General features: G+C 32.5%; 1 protein-coding gene across 3 annotated transcripts; it reads right to left on the reverse strand.

The window, feature by feature from the left end:
• Positions 1-1,227: 1,227 nt before the first annotated feature.
• Positions 1,228-23,835, reverse strand: LOC135142007 (uncharacterized). Of its 3 annotated transcripts, none has more exons than XM_064073636.1 (2): positions 23,642-23,835; positions 1,228-2,545 (listed from the first exon to the last, which is right to left on the reverse strand). In XM_064073636.1, exon 2 carries the CDS (start codon positions 2,527-2,529, stop codon positions 1,342-1,344), a length of 1,188 nt encoding a protein of 395 aa, XP_063929706.1. In that variant the 5' UTR covers positions 2,530-2,545; positions 23,642-23,835; the 3' UTR covers positions 1,228-1,341. The 3 variants fall into 3 exon arrangements, with proteins under 3 accessions (XP_063929706.1, XP_063929709.1, XP_063929707.1); XM_064073639.1 differs by lacking the exon at positions 23,642-23,835 and adding an exon at positions 18,406-18,458; XM_064073637.1 differs by lacking the exon at positions 23,642-23,835 and adding an exon at positions 15,894-15,971.
• Positions 23,836-24,515: the final 680 nt, after the last annotated feature.

A 24,515-nucleotide genomic window follows, 5' to 3' on the forward strand; every position in this document is an offset into this window, starting at 1 on the left:
TTAATACTTTCTGTCCAATAGTAATAATAATTGTATCATACATGACTCCTTCTTTTCACATTTTATTATAAATTAATCGTTTCCATTGAAAATAAAAGTGGATCTTTTTTGTTAAGTGGAGATACTAAACTGAAACAGTTTAATTATTATTTATGGAATCATACTTCGAAAATATTAATCTTCTCAACAAAGAGCAAAGAGTTGGTACTTTTTAAAAGACACAGATTAGCTTGTTTTAAAATCCACAACTTGCCAATTAATGTTGCTAAGGCACCTAACAATTTAATCTCTCGCTCAGTTGTCATGTTATGGAGGCGTATAAAAACAAGGCTAAACACATACAATGTTGAATAAACAATAAAATTTGCTGTATCATCTTTGAATCTTCATTATAACAGAACACGACGAAATACATTACAACTTTGAACTTTAGCCGGTTCTGAAAGAAACAAAATCTAATTTGCCCCTCGCTTCAATGAAAATTCTACAGTTTTATCAGGTTTACTTTCCAGGTAAACAGCAGTGTTGGAGAACTTGTAAATCTGTAGCTGTATCTGGCATTTGTTAGATCTATTGCTTAAAATCGATTGTCATTATAAGTTTGTGAAAAGTGATAACCTTCCGACTTTCTCTTCCAAATTTTGTATGCAAGAATAACTGAAATGACTTAGTTTTCATCCTTACGTGTGCATAATTGTATAGTTTTTTCTTTAAAGTGAAATTTTTCCATTATTCAAACTTATTCCCAAGTCGTTTTTGAGGGTTTCTCTTTTACTTTAAAATACGTTTTCATTTCTTTTTTCAGACCTTCAGTTTACCTTCTTTTCGTTTTTTGCATGCTTTATACATTGAATTAGATTCTCACAACTTCACAGCGCTGGTTCACACAACTGAAGTTTAGACCTTGAACCCTCGCAACATCTCTGCTCGACAGCCGTTATAATAAATAGCACTGCTAACTTCATTTCCAACATGAATGAAACGGAATCCTGAGTGGATTTGAAATGCTTTGCTGTATTTTTGTTCCTTTTATAATACTACTCGTCTTGTAATGGTTGTAATGTTCGCAGAGATTAGATTGGAATTTTGATTGGAGAGAAGAGCGAGCGTGTGAGGTCTACAAGCATTTGCACGTGAGAAATATACATGGTGGTCTATACACTCGTTCCATTGTTCCGTTGAAAGTAAGTTCACTTTTACAACCAACAACCCTTAAACAAACATCCCTCAGTTTATACTCTTTATTGCGATTATATACATGTCTATGTCGACTATAATATATACACACTAATTAAAAATATACAAACAAACAACAAAAAAAGATCAGTACTATAGGGCTTTTCAGACAACCTGCACCGTCGTGTAGGCGCTAAAAGTAACCTTTTTCTCATTTTTCTTCCTCCCTTCTTCTTTTTTAATCACGCTCTTCAAATTTCCCTCCTTGTAGCTCAAATCCCCACCACTGTTCCACCGACACTCCCTCCCCTCCCCGAAATCCTTCAGCTTTGAGGAGAGCCCAAATAGTCGCTCTCCCATTGGCGAATACGAGGGTGCCGTGTCTATATACCGATACGCCATTGGCGTAAAACACCTAGTCTCGCTCCTACTCCTATGTTTCTTGAGTAGCCGTGGCACAGAATTCGTCCATGCCTCCGATTTCACCGGCTTGGGGATAAACAGCGTTGCCAAATTCGCCTTGGGCTTCTTCTCCTTCAACTGACTCTTCGCAATAAAATCCTTATTGATAGCATCCGTGTTAACATTCACTCGCACGTACTCTCCTCGCATCACGTCAGCCGAAGGCGGCGACCCAGGCGGAGCTTGTTGCGGAGGAGGCGGAGCCTTCCCCTTCACTTTCTTCTTTCGATCCGGCCGTTTCGGCGTCGCCAGCAGATCATCAGCCGATGACCACACCTTCCGTAGCGGCGATTGGTTCCTGACTAGCACGGGCGGAGCCAATTTCGCCAGCTCTGGCTCCCTCGTAATCTCTATGTGCGTCACCCCGTTGTTGTCCGTCCTCTGTAACAAATTGAATTTCCCGCCACTTTTGTTGTACGCCTTCTGATTGGTCACCGCTTTCAGCGCCGTGAAGTTCAAATAGAAGTTCTTCAAGTTGTTCAACTCGTCGAATCTGAAGACGAGAGCTTCGCCCTTTATGACGAATAAGAGGACGTCTGGGTAAGTAACGTCGTTATAGCAGACGCAGTCGACTAGATTGTACGATTCAGCGACAGTTCGGGCGGGTTCGGGCGTCTCCGTGTCGCTGTCGGAACTCGCCGAGCCGTTGGCGCTGTCAGTTTCGGCCGTTTTCGTTTCGTAGCTGCCATTAGAGACGATGGAGAGGCTGTCGATGTCGGATTCGAAGCCCTCATCGGGGGTTTCCGGCTTTAGCGGCGTGAATGAAAAGTGGGTGGGGCTTAACTGCAGGTCGTAGGACGGGTGGGGCGGAGGGAGGTGCTGCGAACGCGAGACGAGGGTGGCGAGCGACGAGGGCGTGGCTTCACGGAGGAGTAGGGCGGCGAGGGGCATCTTGCGATGGCATTATCTGAAATAAGAAGAAAAAACTCACTATTGTATGTAATTAACGTAATAATACATCTAATAATATTATTATATATTCTTGTATTGAACATCTTGACAATAATCATAACGTATGAGTAAACTTTTTTTTTTGGTTCTGTAGTTTTGAACACCATCTATTTGATACACTTTCACAAAAAATGTACAATTAGACATATGTACATCAAAATTTTGTTTTGAGTTAGTCTCCTTAGGTCCTTAGGTATCGTTCAGGAAACTAAATCTGGGAAAAACACACAGGTGGGTGATTACTCTGTCATCGCAAAAATTCCAACCCGCTAATCACGCACCTCGTAAAAGCGAAAGCCTTAATTCAATTAGTTCAAGCTGACTTAACTCCCTGATTATGCAAATAATCCGAGCCAATTATCCAAATAATTGCACCGGAAGACTTGCACATATCAAAGTCAATGCTTGCATGTTCACTTCCCTACGACTAGCGAAACTATTAAATAACGCCGCACAAAGCACGCGAAGATTGTTCTTCAGCGGAAGTGTTCGCGAGATTAACATTCAAAGCGCGCTTTCATTCATCTTTTCGTTCGCGACAAGACCGTCGAACAACCAGAGGAAGAGAATGCGGTCGCACGGATCGGCACATCGCCCTGGCGCAAAAATTATGTGCTGTATACAACATAAAACTTGCATTTTTTAGGAAAAAATTGTAGTTGTTGCAGTGAAAATCATACAAGCCGCCGGAGGAGACGAGTATTTTCCAAAATCAACTGCTGTGAGTTGGGTGTTCAAAAAGTTAGTTCGCAAGTGATTTTTGGCTTAACAACCTAACCAAAGGATTGTTTTTGATTTTTGTAACCATGAACTCTGAAAAAATTTGGGAGTACCAAAATCCGAAAAGGAAGATAATATTTATAGAATTGCTCCAGAGAGTTCTTTATTTTCGAAATTAGAAATTTAACAGCTCATTATTTATTAACATTATCGTAAATGACACATTTTCACGATTGTTAAAGGATTCCTTCCTTCAGGTTCTGTCCTTTCTAACCATTTTTACTGTTTTTTAAGTTTGTTATTTATGCAAGTTTTGTCTGTCGTCATAAAGGTCAAGTTCATATACATATATTAATTTCTTATATTTCATGGAAAATACAGTGTTTTCTTTTGATGATGTCGAGAAGAATAGTTTATACGTTTCTGTAAAAGTTGCCATTTTTGCTTCGGTACTTTGTTTACACTTCAAGTGAGATTCTCCTCTCCATTGATGTGCAATTTATTGTACTAGTTCAATGCCATTTTTCGTAGGCGTTCGTAAAAAGTAGATAGGCTAATACACGTACACCTGTTGTTTTAACATTAAGAAATTTTGTCAGTGAAAAACTCAAGTGGTACTTGAAAATGCGCGATTTGATTAGCTTTTTGAGTTATACTCTTTCGTCCTTGTGAGTAATTTCCTTTAAACGGATAACCGATGGTCCCAATACATGCACTAATTTACAAAACTGCATTCTTTAAACCAGCTTTGCATTTCCAATTTTTTTCTTTGATTGCAGTTGTACACACAATAATATTATTTCCAGTGTCTTGTAGTGTTTTTTCTGTCTATTGAAAAAATCTGTTCACCTTGATTTCTAATCGCCAAACTATACTATAGCTGGGTCTACTCATATTAACGAACTTGGCCTGGAATTTACACCACATCGCAACAATTAGGAAAGAGTCCTTATGGTATTCAATTTATTCTGAGACTTATGGTATTCAATTTATTCTGAGACTTAATCTTCTAAATCCATTGTTATGCATCTTCATAACGTACGCACTCATCACGCGTAGAACTTAAATCTGTGATAAAAAACCCATCCACTCTTTTGATCTCTGTTTTGGTTCTTTCATCTGATTGACAATATGCTCTTCCATCCTCGGTATCATAATCATCAATTAATTTATTCTGTCCACGTGTGTTTCAGTATGGACTTTAGACGGGATAAAACGTTTCAGATGCTCTTAAAAAATCTCTTGTAATGTAAGGTTCCGAACAATCATGTACACTCTCCCATTTTCAATTACTAACAGAAATTTTCTATAAATCTTCTGTTTCTTCGACAAAATACTAAAGGTCGTAGTTGAAGATCCCTCTGACAGTATCCGTTCCTCTAGATGTTAACTCACTTTAGTCAAGTTTTTTGCGTTGTCTTTCCATCAAATTTGTGTACAGATCACAGTAACATATTTGTCAAATATAATGTTTCAGAACTTTCTAGATAATTCAGAACTGGTTATTCCTATTACCACTTCTTTAATGTTTTAATATTTTTTCTCAAATATACAGTTTCAAGTATTCTTATACTAACTCTTCTATCGACTAAACACTATCCCTTATATCTGTGATCGTTCTCAAATAGTCATTTTCAATTCTTCGAATGTTCTATAATTTTATAAGATTCCATCTTGTCAACCCTGTCTTGATAATAATCAGTCGGTTTGCTCCGAATGAAATACATATACTAAAGCTTTACCTAAACTTTATGGATTTTTTTTAACATTTCCTTATTAAAGCCAAAATTTGTTCTGAAACTGTAATCATTCCAAACTCATATTTACAAATTTTATCATCAAATTTGGTTGTGATAACGAGTCCCATAGATATTATATGCCCCTTATATTAGTGAAGCTATATTTAAACAAGAATTGTAAGTTTTGTCGGGATTTAAAACAAAAATTTATTTTGATTTTCACAAATTCCTTCAGGTTCCAAAATCACATTAACAAATTGTGTCGTCAAGCTAGGCAATGGTTTTACGTCATGTAGATATTATGTCCCCACTAATGAAACTATATTTAAAAAGGTATCATCGTCAGTATTTTTAAAATAACAAAATTTTACATTGCTTTTCAAAAAACGGTTTTTTCGACAAATCTTAAAGCATGTATACTAATTAGATAAAATCGTCAAAAAGAACTTCAACACGCTAAGGTAAATATTAAAGCAACAATTGACCATAAAACAGATAATCTGAACTTCTAAGATAAAACCAAAAAAAGTTACTGAAAAATGTGCACCACAATTACAATAACATGACATAATGTCTAAAAAACAGATTTCCTGAGAAGATGTTTCTTTATGTTATAGATACTCGTATGAACTGCAGTATTCACTTTCGATTCACAGCAAACTTTCGTGGCTGTGAATTTTAAGTAGTGTTTTATGTTCCTTATATAATGTACTATTATTTCCTATGAAAAGTGGCAAACAATTATAATTTTAATATTCACAGGCAGAGGAATGAAAAACTTTATATAAAAAAAGTAGTTGTGATGACAGTGCATTTTAGTGCAACCAAAATGTTTGCTTTTAAATTTATTTAAAATAGCACTCAAGTACAGAGAAGTTTAAGGCGTCAAAATTTAGAAACCAATATATTAATTTATAGCAAAAATAGTACATTAATTTAAATATAATAACTACAAATGTTTTAACTAAAATTACTAATGGATTAAACTGTTAAGTATGTTAAACAATTTTGAATCAATGTATATTATGTTTTGCAAAACAAAGTAAATGTCAATATCGACGTTAATGAAGTCATTTTTAAAAATGAAAAATCTAACCTAATCTAATGTAATCTTGGATTAGATAGTATGGTATCCCCTGAAATTGTAGTGTTACATAAAGCATAGCGAATATGTTTTTTTGTACTAATCTAATTATTATCCCCGCGACACCGCAAGAGTACTTTTGTGGGGATTAAGATCGGCAGCAGGCTTGGAGCTTATTAAAGACAAATAACATGATTGTATAAGGTGATTAGCTCTGTTCCAAATATTTCTAGAAATACTATAGCCTCACAAACATATACGTTTATCACGGGGATTACATAACGGACTTTTCAGAACCTTGACGCTGATTTAAAAATTAGTCTAAATTTATTTATTCCCTACTTTCTAGTTGTGCCTTGATGTTTTTTGTCTAGAATGCTCACCGAGACACCTAAAAAAATCTGGCAACACAACAATTTGTATACATAAGTAACTCTAACGAGTAAAAAATGATGACGTCATCTTAAAAACTTCTCATTATGCCTTCTTTCACATACATATTCTATACATGCCACTCTGCACGCGGAAATATTGACACGGTAAATGCAAGGTTAAATTCGGTATAGATAACTCCACTGATTATTTTATGTAACATGCTTCAGATTCAAGAGAGTTCGATAATATTTAAAATCCTTGAAAACTGTAAGAATACAGTTTGTCTGTATTTTAGTTTTCATTTTTTACAAAAGTATTTATCACTGATTGGGGTACATCGTTAAAATTTTCTTCTACGTCGCTTGATTTTAGTTCATACAATAAAAATATTTACCAATAGTAATAGTTTTAGGTAAATTCACAAAAATAAAAGAATAAAAAAAAATTACTGTTTTTTAAATTTTGTTCTTTTTTTTTTAATCTGCACATTACACCCATTTTCAGAAAATTTTTTGATGCCGAAACAAACGACGACGCTTGTGGGTCACATGGCATCGTGGGTATCTGGATGTCATCTAATAATATGATAGCAGCCACTGTGTCGGAGCCGCTCCGGTAAACCCGACCAGGAAGTAGGCTGAGACAATGCACAGCCGACTTTTACGCGGTTTGGAAAAAGAGCGGTTTTTGCGTGGCGCTGGTGCGCGAAAACGACGAATTTTGGGTTTCCAAGAGGTCCCAAACTCGACCAGAAATTGGAAATTGTGATCACGGATCAGAACAAAAAATCTTTGTTTCGGTGGAGTTTTCAGTTTTAACGTTGTCTAAGCAGTTTCTACGACAAAAAATGTTGTAATTAAATGCCCAAGACATGTGAGCGCAATTTTTGCCGACAATTTGGCAGAACTATGAACATCAGGATTTTGGTGGGACTTGAATTTGTCGGTTACTACTTTCACAATAACTTCGAAGAAATAGCGAGAAGAGCACTCTAGAAAAGAGGAAGAAAAGAAACAGGAACATTCTAGAAGGAGCAATTTTTTCAAAGGAGGTTACAGTTATTTAGACATTATCATACTCGTGTTATTGCAGAACTCGGTTAAGGTCTTGTGATGAACACATTTCACAGTCGTTTGGTAATATTTTTATCTCACTTTTAGCATAAATTTTATTAGACTATCGAAAAGTACGTAACAGTTTACATGATTTTATATTCTGTGTCCTACTTATAGATTCCTTTTTTCCATCACACTTAGTTTTTTTATCATTCAGTTTACTATTTAAAATTTTACATTTTTTCTGAGGAATAAAAATCGAACATTACATTTATACAAAAACAACAAATAACAATATTTGGACTGCATAACATTAGGTATCTTCAGCTGTGCAGACCACTGATTCTGAACAGTAAATACAAAAAATTTTTTCTAATAGCGGAACGCCGTATATATTGTTATAAATTCTGGTTATTTCTTCTTAGCCTTTACCACATATTTCATTTTTCAAATTCTATGCGAGATGTCGCTAAGTTATTTAAATTATCTTTAAATTTTTTAACAGTGAAAGCTTCACAAAAAACCAGTAAGGTTATTTTTGACATATGTGTTGCAGTATTCTACGGATTGATAAACAAAGAATTCGTTTTCTGCATTATTAATAAAACTGAACCTTGTTATAGAGAATGTTTGTAAAGCAATTCTAAAATACTTATTATAAATTTCAAATACTCATACCTATGTATAGGTATACATTTTTTCACATAGAACATCCTGTATTTGATTAGTGTATTTAATAGATATATGAAAATTTCCGGCCAAAAAAAATGCAGTAATGAGGTACAGAGTGATATATTTAAGAAAACTATTCCAAATTAACATATTTTAGAACATTTTATAACACTCTAATCCTGAATCATAAGATGTCAATAATAACCCTATTGGGATTTATTTCAACATTTGTTTTGTTAAATTCGAATCATTTGGCAAAATCGCACAGAATTTCAGATATAAAAAACTGGTCGAAGTTAAAATAAAGATACGTATATAATGCTAAAAAAGTATAAGTAAAGAAGACGTGTTTATTTCAACTGATTTTTACCATTACAAAATTTTACGATGAAATCATCAACATTTTTGCAAGGACACGTATATCAATTTGGATAAATGAATTGTACTAGAATAATAAAAGTACTGCATTCCCAAATTTTAGGAAGAGTGGGGTGAGTCATTCTTGATTTAATTAATAAAATAAATTACCCCATTCATTATTTTTTTTAGATCACCTGTATAAGTAATTCTAAAAGCTATGAGTGCAGTGTTAGCCAGTTTTAAGGTTTTTTCCAATGTCTAGTGCGACATTCAACATGAATTCATAGATCACAAGTGTCAGAGTATACTATTTTATAAAATAAAAAAATATATTTGAATGTAAATTTTGAAGATGACGAGAGGACATTATTCCTAAATAATATTCCCAATATACAACAAAATTTGACAACAATCGATGCAGTAGCTTCCGAGATTATTTATCTAATAAAAATTGATACAGACAACAGACAAACGGAAACGAAAGACCACTTTTTGCGTACTCGAGAGGTCATGAATGTGGAGAAAACATGTAAGTAGCAAGTCGCCCGATGGACTCGTTTACTGCACTTTATTAACTTACGCTCAGGAAGTCAAGATGTTGGTAAAACCCAAAAGGAAGGAAATTAGTAAGATACATGTAAAAATATATAGAATCTTCTACTTAAAAAAAATAAGTTGAGCTACAAAATAAAACACTTCTTAGAGATTAAATACAATTAGTTTATATTGCTTAGTCATACAACATTGGTTTTGTAACCATTTTAAATACGTTTGGTTATGAAAAGGAGAACGTATATTAAGAAAAAAAGGCAAAATATAAGCCCCGCCCACCCGCCCTATCTTAGTTGTGATGATTTTTTTATTCGTCGTGAGTCGTGGGGCGGAGTTAAAGGATTAAATTCCACCTATAACCATTCCGATCTCAATTGTGATGAATTTTGCGTCACCAGTATTGACAGATCTAAAAATTCGCTCTACAAATTTACGCCATTTGAGAGAATAAGAATATTCATTCCCTATTTTTTCTCAAAATAGTCTATTTTCTACAATACATCATGCCTCAAACATATGGACTTCGCAGTTAAGCTCTGGCCCCCGATCTCACAACGAATAAAAAATTAATCACGATTGAGATAGAAGCGGGTGGTTGGCGCTTAATTTTTGATTTATTTTCTTAACATGTGTAATTTTCTTTCAACAACACGATACTTAAAACATGCTCCACATGGTATATTTTTATAGAGAAATATGAACCGGGATTTAAGCTCTGCTCCCCGCCCTTATCACAACGAATAAAAAATTCATCACGATTGAGATCGGAGCAGGTGGGTGGGGCTTAATTTTTGGACTTGTTTTTCTTAACATGTGTAATTTTCTTTCAACAACACGATACTTAAAACATGCTCCACATGGTATATTTTTATAGAGAAATATGAACCGGGATTTAAGCTCCGCTCCCCGCCCTTATCACAACTGAGATAAGGCGGGTGGGCGGGGCTTATAATTTCCATTTTTTTTGGTTAATATACGTAGCTTTTTTTTCACAACAAGAATCATCAAACGTGTTTAAAATGGTAAATTTTGGTAAAAAAATATGGATTTTGCAATTAAACGACTCCGACCCTCTAGCTGACAACGAATTAAAAATTCATCACAACTGAGATCGGGGCGGGTGGGTGGTACTTAATTATTGGCTCTTTTTCTTAATGTATACCTATTTTCAGTATCACGATATTTAAAACATAATCCTAACCTCAAATTTACCATTATTGATATTTTAGTTATTTTTATTGTTGGAAGAAGTACTAAGAAAATGAAAGGATAAGCCCCACCCACCTGCCCCATCTCAATTGTGTTTAATCTTTTTATTCGTCGTGAGCCAAGAGGCGGAGCTTAATTGCAATCCTCACTTTTCTCTAAGAAATTATGTTCTAAGAATACTATATCATTAATTTTGATTTATTTTTCCGTGGAGGTGAGTATTACGTAAAAAGAAAGATGTTTTACATATAATTAATAAATAAAGAATAAAACCAAAGTTGAAGCCCACCCTAGACCCGCCCAGATCTCAAAATCGATATTTTTCTAGAAAAATTTACTCTTTTCAATACGTTTTGTTATGAAAAGAAGAACGTATATTACGAAAAAAAGTCAAAATATAAAAAATTAAGGATTTGGTAATTAATGACATTGAAGCCCGCGTCCATAAGTCTCATTAAATAAGTACATATATCCTAAAAGTTACCTAAATAATGATGTTTTTTTTTTTAATAATCTAAGGCAGAAATTGCTTTCACAAAAAAAGGTTTTTGATCAGCAATTTTCAACAATTACATAACTAGTATATGAAAATATTTAATTAATAATAACTGAACGGATGATTTAGCTCGGTTTCCTCATTTTTTTCAAAATCTCTTTTGTTTACAATATTTTCGACTTTTTTCTCCGGAAAAGCTTTCTGTTAATATCAGATTTATTGGAACTAATTCTAATAATTTTAAGGGTTTTTATTTAGTAGGATTAAGTCCGACAAATCTACTATTAGAGCTTACTTAGAAACAAGCTTAAAAATGTTATAAAACTATAAAACACAGCGTGTCTCATTTAAAGAACTGACAATTTGCAAATTTAATAACCAAGCGCAAAAATTATGTTGTTACACAGATATTAAATCAAGCTGACTAAAGTGTTTTGTGCAATATTTTTAAATGTAACGAAGCTGAAAATTTTGAAATGAGACGCTTTTTGCTTAAAATTCCGAATATGTGGAGAATATAAATCTTGCAAAATATATATGCTCCATAAAAAAAACAAATTTAATAAATGTACAACTGTTTTGACAATCTGTACGAAGACTGTACGTGATAACGTAACAATAAGATTCCTAAAAAAATATATTTATAAAAAATTTTGAAAAAAGAAAATTGTTTGTGATTCTACTCCATCCTATATATTTTGTCTGAACAAAGAAAAAATTATTCTATTTCTTTGGAACGGTTTATTCATTTTGACAGAAATCATGATATTGTCAGTGAACGTGATCTTATAACAAAAATTAATAAACCAAGAGTTGATAAACAACAATTTTGAAACAATTGTGTACCAAGTAAATCATATTTTCGAGGCCATATTTATCCATATTGTACTACTTAAGTATTAAGAAACACATTTTTACTTACAGTATACTTTGAGGTTTCTTTTTCTGAAGGAATCAGTTACATCAAAAAACTACTTTTTTTTCATTACTCCTGAGGGTAAGCTAACGAGTCCATCAGACGAATGGCCACTTTTACGTTTTCTCAACGTTTCATGACCCTGGAGTACGAAAAAATTAATCTCCTATCTGTCTGTGTGTTTCTCAGTCCGCCGTCTGTGTCGATTTTTATTAGACAAATAATCTCCGAAAGTACCAGACCACTTGTTGTTAAATTTTATGTGTGTATTATTAATATCATATAGATGGTAACACGCTAACCAAACTTTGTCTAATCATTTCCACTAACAATCTGATGATGTCACCTCAAAATTATGCATAGTAAGCGCGTATAAAAATGTATAAAATAACATATTCCTACACGTGTAGTTTATGAATCCATGTCGAGTTCTTACCCACGACGTCCAGATTTTTGGAAAAAAAAAAATAAAAAAAAAGCTATCGTAAGCATGGTAAATTTGTAATCAAAATATATTTGTTCATCCCCTTCAAAAATTTGAAGACGGTATTTCAAAATGTTGCAGATATTTCAAAGTTATGATAAGCATGACGAATTTTTAATCAAAATATATTTACTTATCCCCTCCAAAAAATTGATGATCAGCTCACAATTTTGCCGAATAATTTCATATCTAAATTGTATAACATATGATTAGTCTTTACTTGTGATTTAACACTGCATTCATATTTTTTAAAATTGCTTATACAGGGTGACTCAAAAAATTAATGAATTATGCCCAAAATTTTGGAAAATAAAAACTCATTTGAAACATACGCATAGCAACCTTCTTTACATCTACTTTAACATACCAAATGTACATATGTTTATTTCGACTTATAGGTGTTCTCATAATAAAAATAAACAATTTTTTTAATTTTTCGAAAATACTGAATATGTTTTATCGAACTTCAGAGGCGAGAGAACTTGTGTGTAAGCAACCTTCGACCATTTTTTTTACTTTGTGACTACAAGAAATCTAAAAGAGTAGTAGTATCTTCGTTATTTTGTATTCTAAACATGACAGTTAATTCTTCCATCTTTTTAGACCTTCCCCTGATTTTCCTCCTAGATATTTTTAGTACTTTTCGAAAATTCAAAAAGTAGAAAAGTTGAGATGAAATAATCTTAGTAGGGACACTTAGACTGTTACAACAGCCATATTCTCGGTATCATCGGCATTATTGGTTAAAGTTAAAGACAAATTTTCGAACATCACGTTTTGACACGTCGGTTACTGAGCTAGCCATTCTTCAGGTATTTACTTCCCAAGTTTCCAAATTTTATGAACCCACTGTTAAAATGTTTACCAACGTGATTCCCATCCATAGAAGTTTAACATCTGTTAAAAAAAAAAAGTATATACTTGGCGCAAACAAAGATCGCGATTGATAAACACAAATAACACCTTCCCAAAAGCTCCATCTAATTCAACACAGACAAAAAACCCAGCAAAAAACGAACACAAGAACACCGAAATAGAAAGCGACAATCGCCCCAAGCTACCATCAGTAGGTCGAATAATGGACGCAACGCTATTCTGGTCCAGCCAATGCAATTCCGACTGTCAAAAGTGATGGAATTCCCCTAAAGCCGACCATAATAACACCCATCTTCATGCACAGTCGTGAGAGTACTTTCTCCGGTGATTAGCCGGTGACTGGTAATTGGAGCGATCGAACAGAAAGAAACAATACCACAACGACCAATCCGAAAAAATACTACTCTCACATTTTCAATGTAAAGTGTGGGTCCCGAAGGCGCCCCTTGTGGGACCACTCCGAATTTTGGCTATGCGGGACGCGGAGGGCGGGGGCTGTGGCTTCAGGAAAAATCGATTTTCTTCTGTTAGAGTAACAGGCTTCGCCGCCTACATTCACTAGCGCCCGAGGGCATTAGAAACGCCAAATAACGGAGCCACTTTCGTCGAAGATGGCTGTGACTCCTACACGCCGCAGGAATTTGAGGAATCGGGAGTCGCCGCAGGATTTTGAACAGATGTTGCTTTGTGTGCGGTTTGCAAAGCTGGGTTTTGGGTGGAGGTAATGACATTAAAAGCGTGCCAGGCTGGAATTATAATGCGGTTTTGCAATGAGTTGCGTTAAAGTAGTTTCCGGCGCTGAATGGTTCGATTTTAGTAATTATGCGAGCAATTTTGCAACGCTGGCTTCTCGGAATTATTTTCAAAAATAACGAGTTGAGGAATGAGGTTACGCAGATTTTGAATATTTGGTGTTGGTCGGAATAGCAGTATTACAATGTTGTCAAACAGGTAATTATGACAAAATTTGATAAAAAAAAATAGTATGGAATGGTGTTAATCACCAAAATATCTCCACATGTCTGGAATGAGTTTGTCTGTTGAGAATAACTACTCTTCCGCCTGTCTGTCTTTCGGTCATCTGTTATTGTCCGAAACTATCAAATCGATTACCTTCATTTTTTATTATTTTAGAAAAACCGTGAAGATGATAACACATTAATATCTTTACCTGTTATTTTATAATCGACACCTATTTTCAACTTTATATATACGGATTGAACTTTATTTCAAAGACTGCATAGTAAACTTTTTCTAAATTTTGGTAATCTAAACACATTTAATTCATCCCTTTCAAAATTTGATAATAAAATTCTGGTATACAATATATGTAACCTATGCTCCAATAATATGGTTTGATTATTAAAATTAAAAGTATATGTAGTTTAAAAAATATGTATTGTTAATTTATTTATCATGTTTAGAATACAAAAAATTGCTAAATGAACTCGGAAAATATATCTTGCCTTCCATGTGGTATAGGATGCTTCAAAAGAAACATCATTTGTTTTTTTTCCAAACAAGAATAGTTTGCATTTCCATTACAATAAGCATTTTGTATAGTAATTTGTTCACATACTTTTCTTAAATCTTTTTTGGTAAGAAATGATCATTTCTTGAATCTTGACTTGCGATAGTTACCCTGGAAATGACAAATTTACTTGTTCTGTCGACATCAATTCACTCTGAACACCGATGTATGACATTTCATGATGGTTTAAAGTGATAGTATCATCAGACTTTTACACAAAACTGCTTTCAATACTAAATGATCCAACCTGTTAAATTTAAGCAATCAGTGACACGAACACTTCAAACACGCATATAATATATTTGTTTGATATTTTCTTTAAACTTTACCTGATCTCTGTCATAAAAATTCGTACAAAATTGCTTAACTGCCAGGTTTAGACTGTAATCACTTGTGTCATTCCAGAGACTCGCCTTTACTTTTCAATCCACTTTTGTAAAAGTGATCTGACAACGAAGTTAGCACACTTGAACTATTTCAGATGAATGCAATATTATAATCGTATAATTAAGATTAACGTAACATTAATTATCATATTATAAATTTCCAATCCTGCAACTGTTCCAATTAAATAAATGCTGAAGAAGCAGATTTGAGAATTAGTAGTCGAGCGATTAGCCAACTATTTGTAAAAAATCCTTGCTTTCGCCTTAAGCTATATAATGCTTAAATTATTCTGTAATTTGCCCAGTTGTCGTCCCTCTTTTAAAACATCATTAATCTCACGGATAAATTAAGTAAGTGGCTTGAGACTGCAAAACTAGCAGTTTTTAAATTGTAAATTTTAAATCACCGAAATTTGTAATTTGCGAAGAAATGTCAAATAATTATGTCAAGTGGATTGAGAACTATGACATTGATGATTTAAATAAAACACAATCATTATCCAATTTTGAAATTAACTATTTACTGAATTAGAGTTAATTTTATCAGCATTATACCCGTGATATTTGAACGACAGTAAAACCATTTATAATTCAAAAAATATTAATTACTTTTAATTAATTTAACGTAATAACAAGACACAACTCACTTATAACTTATCTTATAACATTATAGTTTCTGTTAAATTTACCAATAATTTGTCAGTTACAGGGAAAATCGTGTGGTGTCTACCAGTATTATTAATTATTATTAGCAAACATTAAAAAGACTCACACAAAATTCAAATAGTTATTAAGAAATCGTTGAATAATCGAAAAGTACGGTGTAAACTTAAAATAAAAAGAACTTACGGATACATTTTCTGATTTGCTTGTTTTCCATTTTTTTAAAACCTTCAACCTATCCATATTAATGAATTGGAAAAAATAGTCGCTTCTGCAAAAAAAAATAACTCAGAAAACAATAAAAATCTTAAAACTGGATCGTCATCTTACTAAATAAATATAGCACCTTTTTTAATCATAAATCTTGTTTACCTGGCAGATCTTCAGTATTTAAATTCATTTTGTCAACAACAGAGAACTTGTTTACTTCTTGAAACGAATAACACTAAAGGTGGACACATTCCTTTTATACGAAATTCGGATTTTATGCAAAGGAGAAACTGATGAAAGGATCCTCTTATAACGGACGTGAGTTAAATTGTCTTTTTATTTGCCAAAATATTGTCGCACCAACTAGCAACGAAACTCGATGAATATATAAGATAAAACACTTTCCTAACAGCAATTCTAAAAAACTGTAGGAATGAATCCTAGCGAATCTGGTAAGATTACCTACACACAAAATAATATAAAATATTGAGTGTCCCATTTGAAAGTAAGAAAAATTCAACCTTTCATCTGTAATAATGGCCAAAGTTAAAGTGTGCATTTCCAAATATAAAAATCATTAAAATATACATATCTTGGTAACTGTTGATCAAAAACTGTATGTGTCCGTCTTTGATAAAAAATCAAATACAAAAAGATAAAGGCTATTCCATTAAAAAACAAAAAAACTTTGGTACGTATACACTGTGTATATTTGAAATTAATTAAGTTAATTTTCATTCATTTTTGTCCCATTTTTGATAGGATTATGCGTCAAAATTTTGAGATGACGTCATTCAATTTTCTGGAGGGGATAAACAGATATATTTTGATTACAAATTTACATGTTTACGATAACTTTAGAACGTCTACAAGATTTCAAAGCATTCGGTTTTGCACTTCCTGAATAATTAATAAATAAAATAAACTGACACATTGATTAATTTTTTTGAGTCACCCTATATAACCAATTCTAAAAAATATTAATGGAATGATAAATCACAATTATTAATTTATTTGACAAAATTTTGAAATGACGACAGCAATTTTTGGGAGAGGCTAAAATAATAAATTTTGATTAACGATTTACCATCATTACGATAATATTAAAACCTCTGGAAAATTTCAGAGAATTTCATTTTGCAGTTTCAAAGTTAAATTGCAAAATGGTGTTATAAAATTTTTATTTTTTTTTTTTCAAAAAGACGTCATCCCATTGGTGGTGGGGATGATTATCCAAAATTTGGTGAACGTTTTACCATTTACATGATACTTGTAATGTACATACACAATTTGACAACAATCGGTCCAGTAGTTTCGGAGATTAACTGTCTAATAAATCCAGACAGACGGCAGCCAGACAGACGGATGGAAACCGAAGACTTATTTCTTCGTACTCTAGGGGTCATTTAATATTACCTCTTCATTCATTTGATTAAAAGGATACTTAATATTGATGTTTTTTAAAAACAGGCGATAATTTTAGCAGATGGTAATATTGAATTCAGCTGTTATTAAATCTTAATTATGAATAATTGAATATATTTGGGGAATAATATTCAAACTGACCTTTTTGTCAAATATAATTTAATGTTAAAAATGGAAATGCACGTCCATTTAAATCAACTAATTAATAAAATAATGTTTTTATAATTATTCGAGTCATAAATATAACATCAATGACAAGCAAATATATTTTTTTCAACGATACTTTCCCTATTCTGAAATTAATATATATCTACAGCAACTTTTATAACATGCAAGTCTGATAACTCGGAGGGAGCACTTAACCTGTAAAGTTATAAATTGCAGAACTATGTCTGATGGTTAGGGGTCCTCAAACGTCGAACAGGGACGTATCGACTCCACTCAGTGATCAGTCTAACTGCCGTGTCTGTAAGGATCCTGCGCAATGCTAGAACATGAACTTGTTGTTTATGTTTGTATATAAATTTCTCGTAGACCTTCAATATTGTAAAATATTTTGTCGCGTGTGAATCCCCCAAAAACAACTATTTTCCTTAACACAACCCTGAGATTTACGTAAATTTCTAAACGGCACACCTGCTTTCTTCGCAGATTAATGAGGATCTTTACTAAAGAGGTTGCTCGAGCATTGTTGGCCTAATTTCTCAAAATCGTCAACATGTCAACAAATAACATTCCCGTTTATCTGAAAAGAGCAACTTTTAACTCAAAGCGACACGAGAACGCAAAAAGTGACACATTAATATTTCGCAAAATTTGTTTTACGATCCGCCGAGTTCATAATTTACAAAATAAATGGCATTTTTAAAATATATATTTGATTGTCAAAACCACATCTCCTTCCCATTAATCCACCGATTTCACCAAATTTATGGTCAAACTCCACTCGAAAACATTCCAACACACCTCACAAACATCCAAACTCGCCAAACATGTGACATTTCATCGATGCGCTTCTGTTAATTAATTCAAATCATTCGACCATCGCCAACCTTGATCTTACCCAAATGCGGACCCGTCGAATCCATAAATAAATTTCTATTTTCGGTAATCTTTCCCGATCCTATTTGTTTATTAATCAAGCGCGCACACCCAAAAACAAATAAATTTCAATGCAATTAACCTGCGAGCCACTAAAATAGCAAAGTTGATGGTCAAAGGTTTCTAGCGAGAGAAACTCAATTGTTTGACGATTTTTCCAGCCAATCGCCGACTTTCTTAATAAATATTTGCGTTGGGTATTGAGACAAGACCGCGTGATCACAATTCTAGAATAAGCGACGAACCCACAAGTAACAGAATCACGGCCCGGATTACGCAAATTTGGCCCGATTCGAGGCACGTATGGACTGTTACACAGCAAAAGAGGTTTTGTGAAAATTAACAAAACCGCTAGGTGTTTGGAGTTGTAATACGTGCGACACATTATTTCAACTATTTGTGTGAAAAATTTTCGCCGACGTAGTTAAATTGTTGTTAGTGGAATTAACACTTTATGGTGTTAAACAGGTAACAAATTAGCATTATTTTTATGGTATCTTAGTGAATATGCAAAGCAAATCAGTAAGATTACGATAAATTTACGTAAAACTGGCAAATGTAAAAACATTAATAAAACGTATCTTACTATGAACTATCGGTGCTATTTTTTTTTGAGAGATGAGTAATACGCAACATTAAAAGTAACGGTTGAAAACAAATAAAGTGGCGTTTAAAAATATGCATTTTAAATAAATTTTAGTGGCTAACTTTTTCAAATTAGTCATGGATGGCAAAAAATGTGTTTACTTTGTTCCCAAACTTCGGTCTTCCAGTATCAAAAAAGTGAGACCGCTTTCAATAATAATAATTCATAATTAGATGAAGTATTCCGTACGACAGAAAACAATTCGAGAATAATTAATAAATAAATTTCTTAATAACAACAACTTAAGTCGTTAACATCATAAATAAATCGATGGACGTGTCTAAAATCATATTTTGGTTTCTCAAGGATGACTTCTGAACCACATTTGTTTTTTTTTCGTAACACAGATAATTAAAACACAAACCAATAGGTACTCTTTCACATTCTTTCTTAAAATCTTGTTTATTTTATAATTTAGAAAACAAATATGGAAAATGTCTAGGTGTTACTTGCGCTGGTACCTATTATGGCGTCATCGTGTCGATCATGTTATTGCTGAAATCGTTACGTAATCATCTTTCATTAAATATTTTTCTATCAACATATTGCGTATATGTTGACATAAAACTGATGAACGCCGCGTTAGTATAAAGCCTGCTAAAGGGTTGCTCTAAATTCAGTATCGCGTTGTTAGAATTTTTGCAATCTTCAATTTTCTGAAGATTGTAAGTATATTTTTCCAAATTACTCTTTATTTCACAAAAATATAGAATACTAGAAGAGGGAAAATTCTGCCCCCATTTTAAAAATTGTGTTGAAAATTTTTGAAAAAATTGCAGCAGTTATTGATAATTTTAAAAATTGTCTATTACGTCCACTTTTATCTAATTCTATCCGATCTTAGAAAAAAAAAGGGTACTAAAAATATCCCTCGCTATCTCTCCTTAGTTAATTTTATCTCAACGAGTTTTGATTATAAATGAAACGTAAATTACCAACAATAAAATAAAAAGTAACTGAGTATTTTTCAGAAAAATTAATCCTGTACAAATATACCTATACTCAAAATAGTGTTTTCTCTCATATTAGTAGAAGTAGATGTACAGGGTGAGTCAGCCAAAATGGAGAATAATAGTCCGCATGCATACGTAATTTCACTCCTTTAAACAGAGCAACAGAAAAAAGTATATTGCAGAAATACCATTCATTTTTTTTTTTATTTTTCATAGTTTGAATTTTTTTTATTTCAAAAAAATGTAAAAAAAATAGCTTTATTATCTTCACTATTTAATATTCGTAAATTATTGCAGTTTTATTAAACAAAATAGTAAAAATTTTATTAATATGTACCTAATTACATTTTAGGGTTATACGTAGCATAGATATTTCATTACAAACAAACATTTTTTTAGGTAATAGTTATTTGCAATAAATGTGTTCCATATTTTCTAAAAAGTCTGTAGTTGCATATATTTGTGCTAAAATTTATAAAAAAATATTATCGTTGAACGATGTTTATTTAAACAAAAATAAAAAGTCACGCACTTGCGACCATGTTCTTAAAAAGAAAAAGTGTCAAATCTAGCATTAAATTGTAAAATCTTGTAACCACATTAAATATCTGATAATAACCATTAACTCCGAAATCTCCATCTCGATAATCTCTTCACATATTTACATATCCAACCTGATGAGAGAAACCCAATCCAACTTTCTTCACCAATATTTAACTACTTTTACCTCGAATTCACGATTAGAAGGTAAACAAAAAGTATGACTCACAAATTAAAGGTGCAATGACCGTGATGCCTAATTGGTAGAAAAACTGGGCTAACTAAATTTTTATACTTATTTAATTCAGCGACATTTTTCTACAACTGCCGAAAATCTAGATCAGAGTGCATCATTCCACAAAAATTTTCACTTTTTCCTTCTATCTCGAAAAATTACCATAAACATCTCCAGCAAGTCACTATTTCGCAATGACAATAATTGTTCTCTTGCACGGAAGCCAACTTCCGTAATAATCAACAATTATAAAAATTCCTTGACCATTCAAGATGTTCATCGTGATTCATTGTTTTGTAATAGGCGAGATCCGGAGATACGCGTCTCGCAAAGTCCTGTCTTTACACAGGTATATATTTAAATTTTTACCGTCTCTTTTCTAAATTTTACATTTTTGAAACGTAGCCACCCGATTTTAACCTAAAGCTATATATCAGAAAGATATGGTGTCTTTTCAAAAAATAGAAAGTCTTAATATTGGCACCAATAACAAGTTTTTGAATTTGTTAATATATGCTATCTCGCTAATCGTTGTCATTATTACTTTCTTTCGATACGTAAATGTAAAAAAGCCATTAACAGCATGCTATTATTATTAGAGGAAGCAAAAGCCCTGCAAGGGCTCCAATTCTAAACATTCTAGTTATTATCGTAGGAGTATTATACTTTTGATTGTTTAAAATTAATTTGAGGCTTGAGAACTTTAGCTTTAATGTACCCAAAATTGACGTCAAGTTATTAAAATCCTAAAAATTCATAATTGCATCCCGACTCCTTGTAAATGTATTAATTGTGCTCATAATATTACAATTTTACAAATATGTACCTACACATATTTCTAAGTAATACTAATTATTATACTGTTATTACATACACACTTTAATTTTGCCATAGAAACTTTTTAATAATTTATTAGAGTAGTTAAGAATAAAATGATCAAATGATGTACCTCCACTTCAAAATTTTGGAAAAATCAATTCTACATTACTATGAATAAAATCTTTTTTTTATAATTTCAGTCGTTCGAATCATTTTTTTAATTATTATAGTTTATAAAATATTTTATACAATTTCGAATAAATTTGACGTTTCCTAGTCAAAAATCTATATGTACATATGAAAACTTTTAAAGTATTTTTGAAGTAACCAATGCTTCAACAAACCGAAAAATTTGGTAGTAGTGTGTGATGTGTGACGTGTCTTGTAACACTTCAAAGAGATTTTAAACTTTTTGTTGGCAAAATTTCAAAAAGGCTGCGAACTGTACTCAATTTTAAGTAATATTTTAAAATTTTCGAAAATTTCGATTCCTATTTATTTTTAAAGTGCGTGTTATGACATCTTCAACAGCCAAAAGTTGTTCTATTTTTTTTATTTTGTAGAGTTGCTATTTAATAAAAATCGATAACGTCATAATTCTCAAAAATGCGAGTTTAAAGTTTTTTTTTGTTATATTTTTATTATAACTTGTAAAGTGCTTATAATATATTTTATTAGATGGTTGAAAGAAGAATATTTTTTAAACTTTTATTTATTAATTTATTTATTTATTTATTTATTTATTTATTTATTTATGTTTTGGTGTTCCTGTATCTTCAAGCTGCCAGGATAGGATATAAAAAGCTATTGTAATAATAAGATAACAAGAATAAAATTATTACAAATATAACTCTAATCATAAGAATGATGAAATCTATAATTAATACACTACTGCAATTTAGAAAATGCCTTAAATACTTTTTTTATCAAATTTTCTTAATTGGAACAACGTAAAAAAATATTATCTGTCACTTGATATTAAGTGCTTTGAGCTAATTCAAAAAATAGTAATAACCAAAAATCTAGCTCAGTTAGCTGCGCAAAAAAAAACTATTATGATGATTTTTCATCAAGCGTTTATAAAATAATTCACTCAAGTCAAATACTAATTGCTGGAAGAAATGGAATCCAACTAAATATAAATATAACGATAGTTGTTTATGTAATAACCAATAAAATATTCAAATTGTAGAAACAAGTAAAATGTACAGCTGTCTGTTCTAATTAACGAGAATAAGAAAACTATTTCAAACATTGAATTCGTTGTTAGAAAAATATATTTAGTGGAACCCATTTGGATTTCAAAATTATTTCACAATTTTTTACAATTGTATACAACCATAAAATTTAACAAAATAAAAAACTAACAAATGATTTAAAAATACAATGTGAAGGGTGGCTCTAGAATTTCTTTTATTAATTATTTTGTTGCCTTGTTGTCAGAGTGAAGTACATTTTTTTGACATTTCAAAGTCACCCTTGATACCAGACTTATTTATAAGAACATTGGATAATTTAATTAATAATGACCTTATAATTTGATTGATAATCTATATTTGACATACAAATTCAACCATAAATAATATCTTACCTTATAATACTTTTTCAATTTTAACGTCACACGAAAAAAAAAACATGCCAAATCTCTGAATATAAAAACCTAGTTTTAAAATTGCCTATAGCTTTGGAAAATGTCAGTATTTCTCAGAGTATAATATTACTTCAAAGCAAAAACTTCAATTCCAATGCCTACTTTTTTTTAAGTTTAAGAATATATTAGGGGCAATCCTGTAAGAATTTGTTAAATTTAAAGGGAAATCTGATTGGTTGTTTATTTTTTAACAACCTTTAAATTTTAACAGGTCTGATTCAAAATTGCCCCTACTGCCACCCATTTCCATTTTTTTTAAGTCGAAAATCCAGTTTACTTTAAAAATAGTCCAACGAGAGCCTTAACAAAAATATCAAAATCTTCCAAAAACTGTTAAGTCACGTCAAAACTCACCTCAAACTTATCCAACCCAGCAAACATAATCCATAACGTCACACACACCACCCTCACATCACGCCTTCACCCTCCGTCACTACCATGTACCATGTACCAACAGAAAAACAAGGTGGAATCGCAAGCAACGGTCACACGGAGCGCACTGTCGCGTACCAAATCGATCAAAACACCTGTTGCTACTAAAAGTGGGAACCAACAAGTAGGCTGTGCACCACCACGAGGCAGGTGAATGGTAGGTAGTACCCGGACGTGATGGTAGTGTCGGGCAGTCTCGCATCGCCCGTGGATCCATACGCACGTATGTGGCATGTGGATGGATATGGGTCTGCAGGGGCAAGGTCAAGGTTCGATTTCGGGCTGGAAGAACCTTGGTGGTTGTTGATGGTTGCTGGATATGTCATGGTCGACGGGAGGCGATGGGCATCATGGTCGGACGGCTTGTTAACGGCTGATGACTCAATTCGGAGGAAAGGTTGAGGAAGAAGGTTGAATAATGAATGAATGCCGGGAAAATGTCGAGATTTGTGATTTTTGTCACGTTTGGAGTTCTTGGGTCAATTTAAATTAGATGTAACCTCGATGGAACTAAAAAGGCGTTAACTGCAGTGTGATGATGCGACTAGGCAGTGAACTCATTAAATTTGGCTTCTTTTGAGAGATGTTTTTGCTGACATATTTAGTATCGTCTTTGGAAGGTTAATTCTTTTTTTAATATTGCTTTCAAGGGCACCTTGTGCTTAAAAGGTTTCATTTCTTGTGTAATATTTGATTGAGATGAGTATGATGGATAATTGCTTTCATTAATCAGGTTATGATGGACAACAGCTATAGACCTTTGAGACGATAAGTTTAACACTACTGCCGGAACATT

This window comes from Zophobas morio, unplaced genomic scaffold (assembly GCF_036711695.1).
Source record: "Zophobas morio isolate AGI-343-1 ecotype UQ-CSIRO unplaced genomic scaffold, CSIRO_AGI_Zmor_V1 ptg000046l, whole genome shotgun sequence".
In the NCBI taxonomy this organism is placed as follows: Eukaryota; Metazoa; Arthropoda; class Insecta; order Coleoptera; family Tenebrionidae; genus Zophobas; species Zophobas morio.

What these genes read in the sequence shown, in the direction of transcription:
- LOC135142007 (XM_064073636.1), bottom strand. Translation starts at nt 2,529, where the DNA reads ATGCCCCTCGCCGCCCTACTCCTCCGTGAAGCCACGCCCTCGTCGCTC.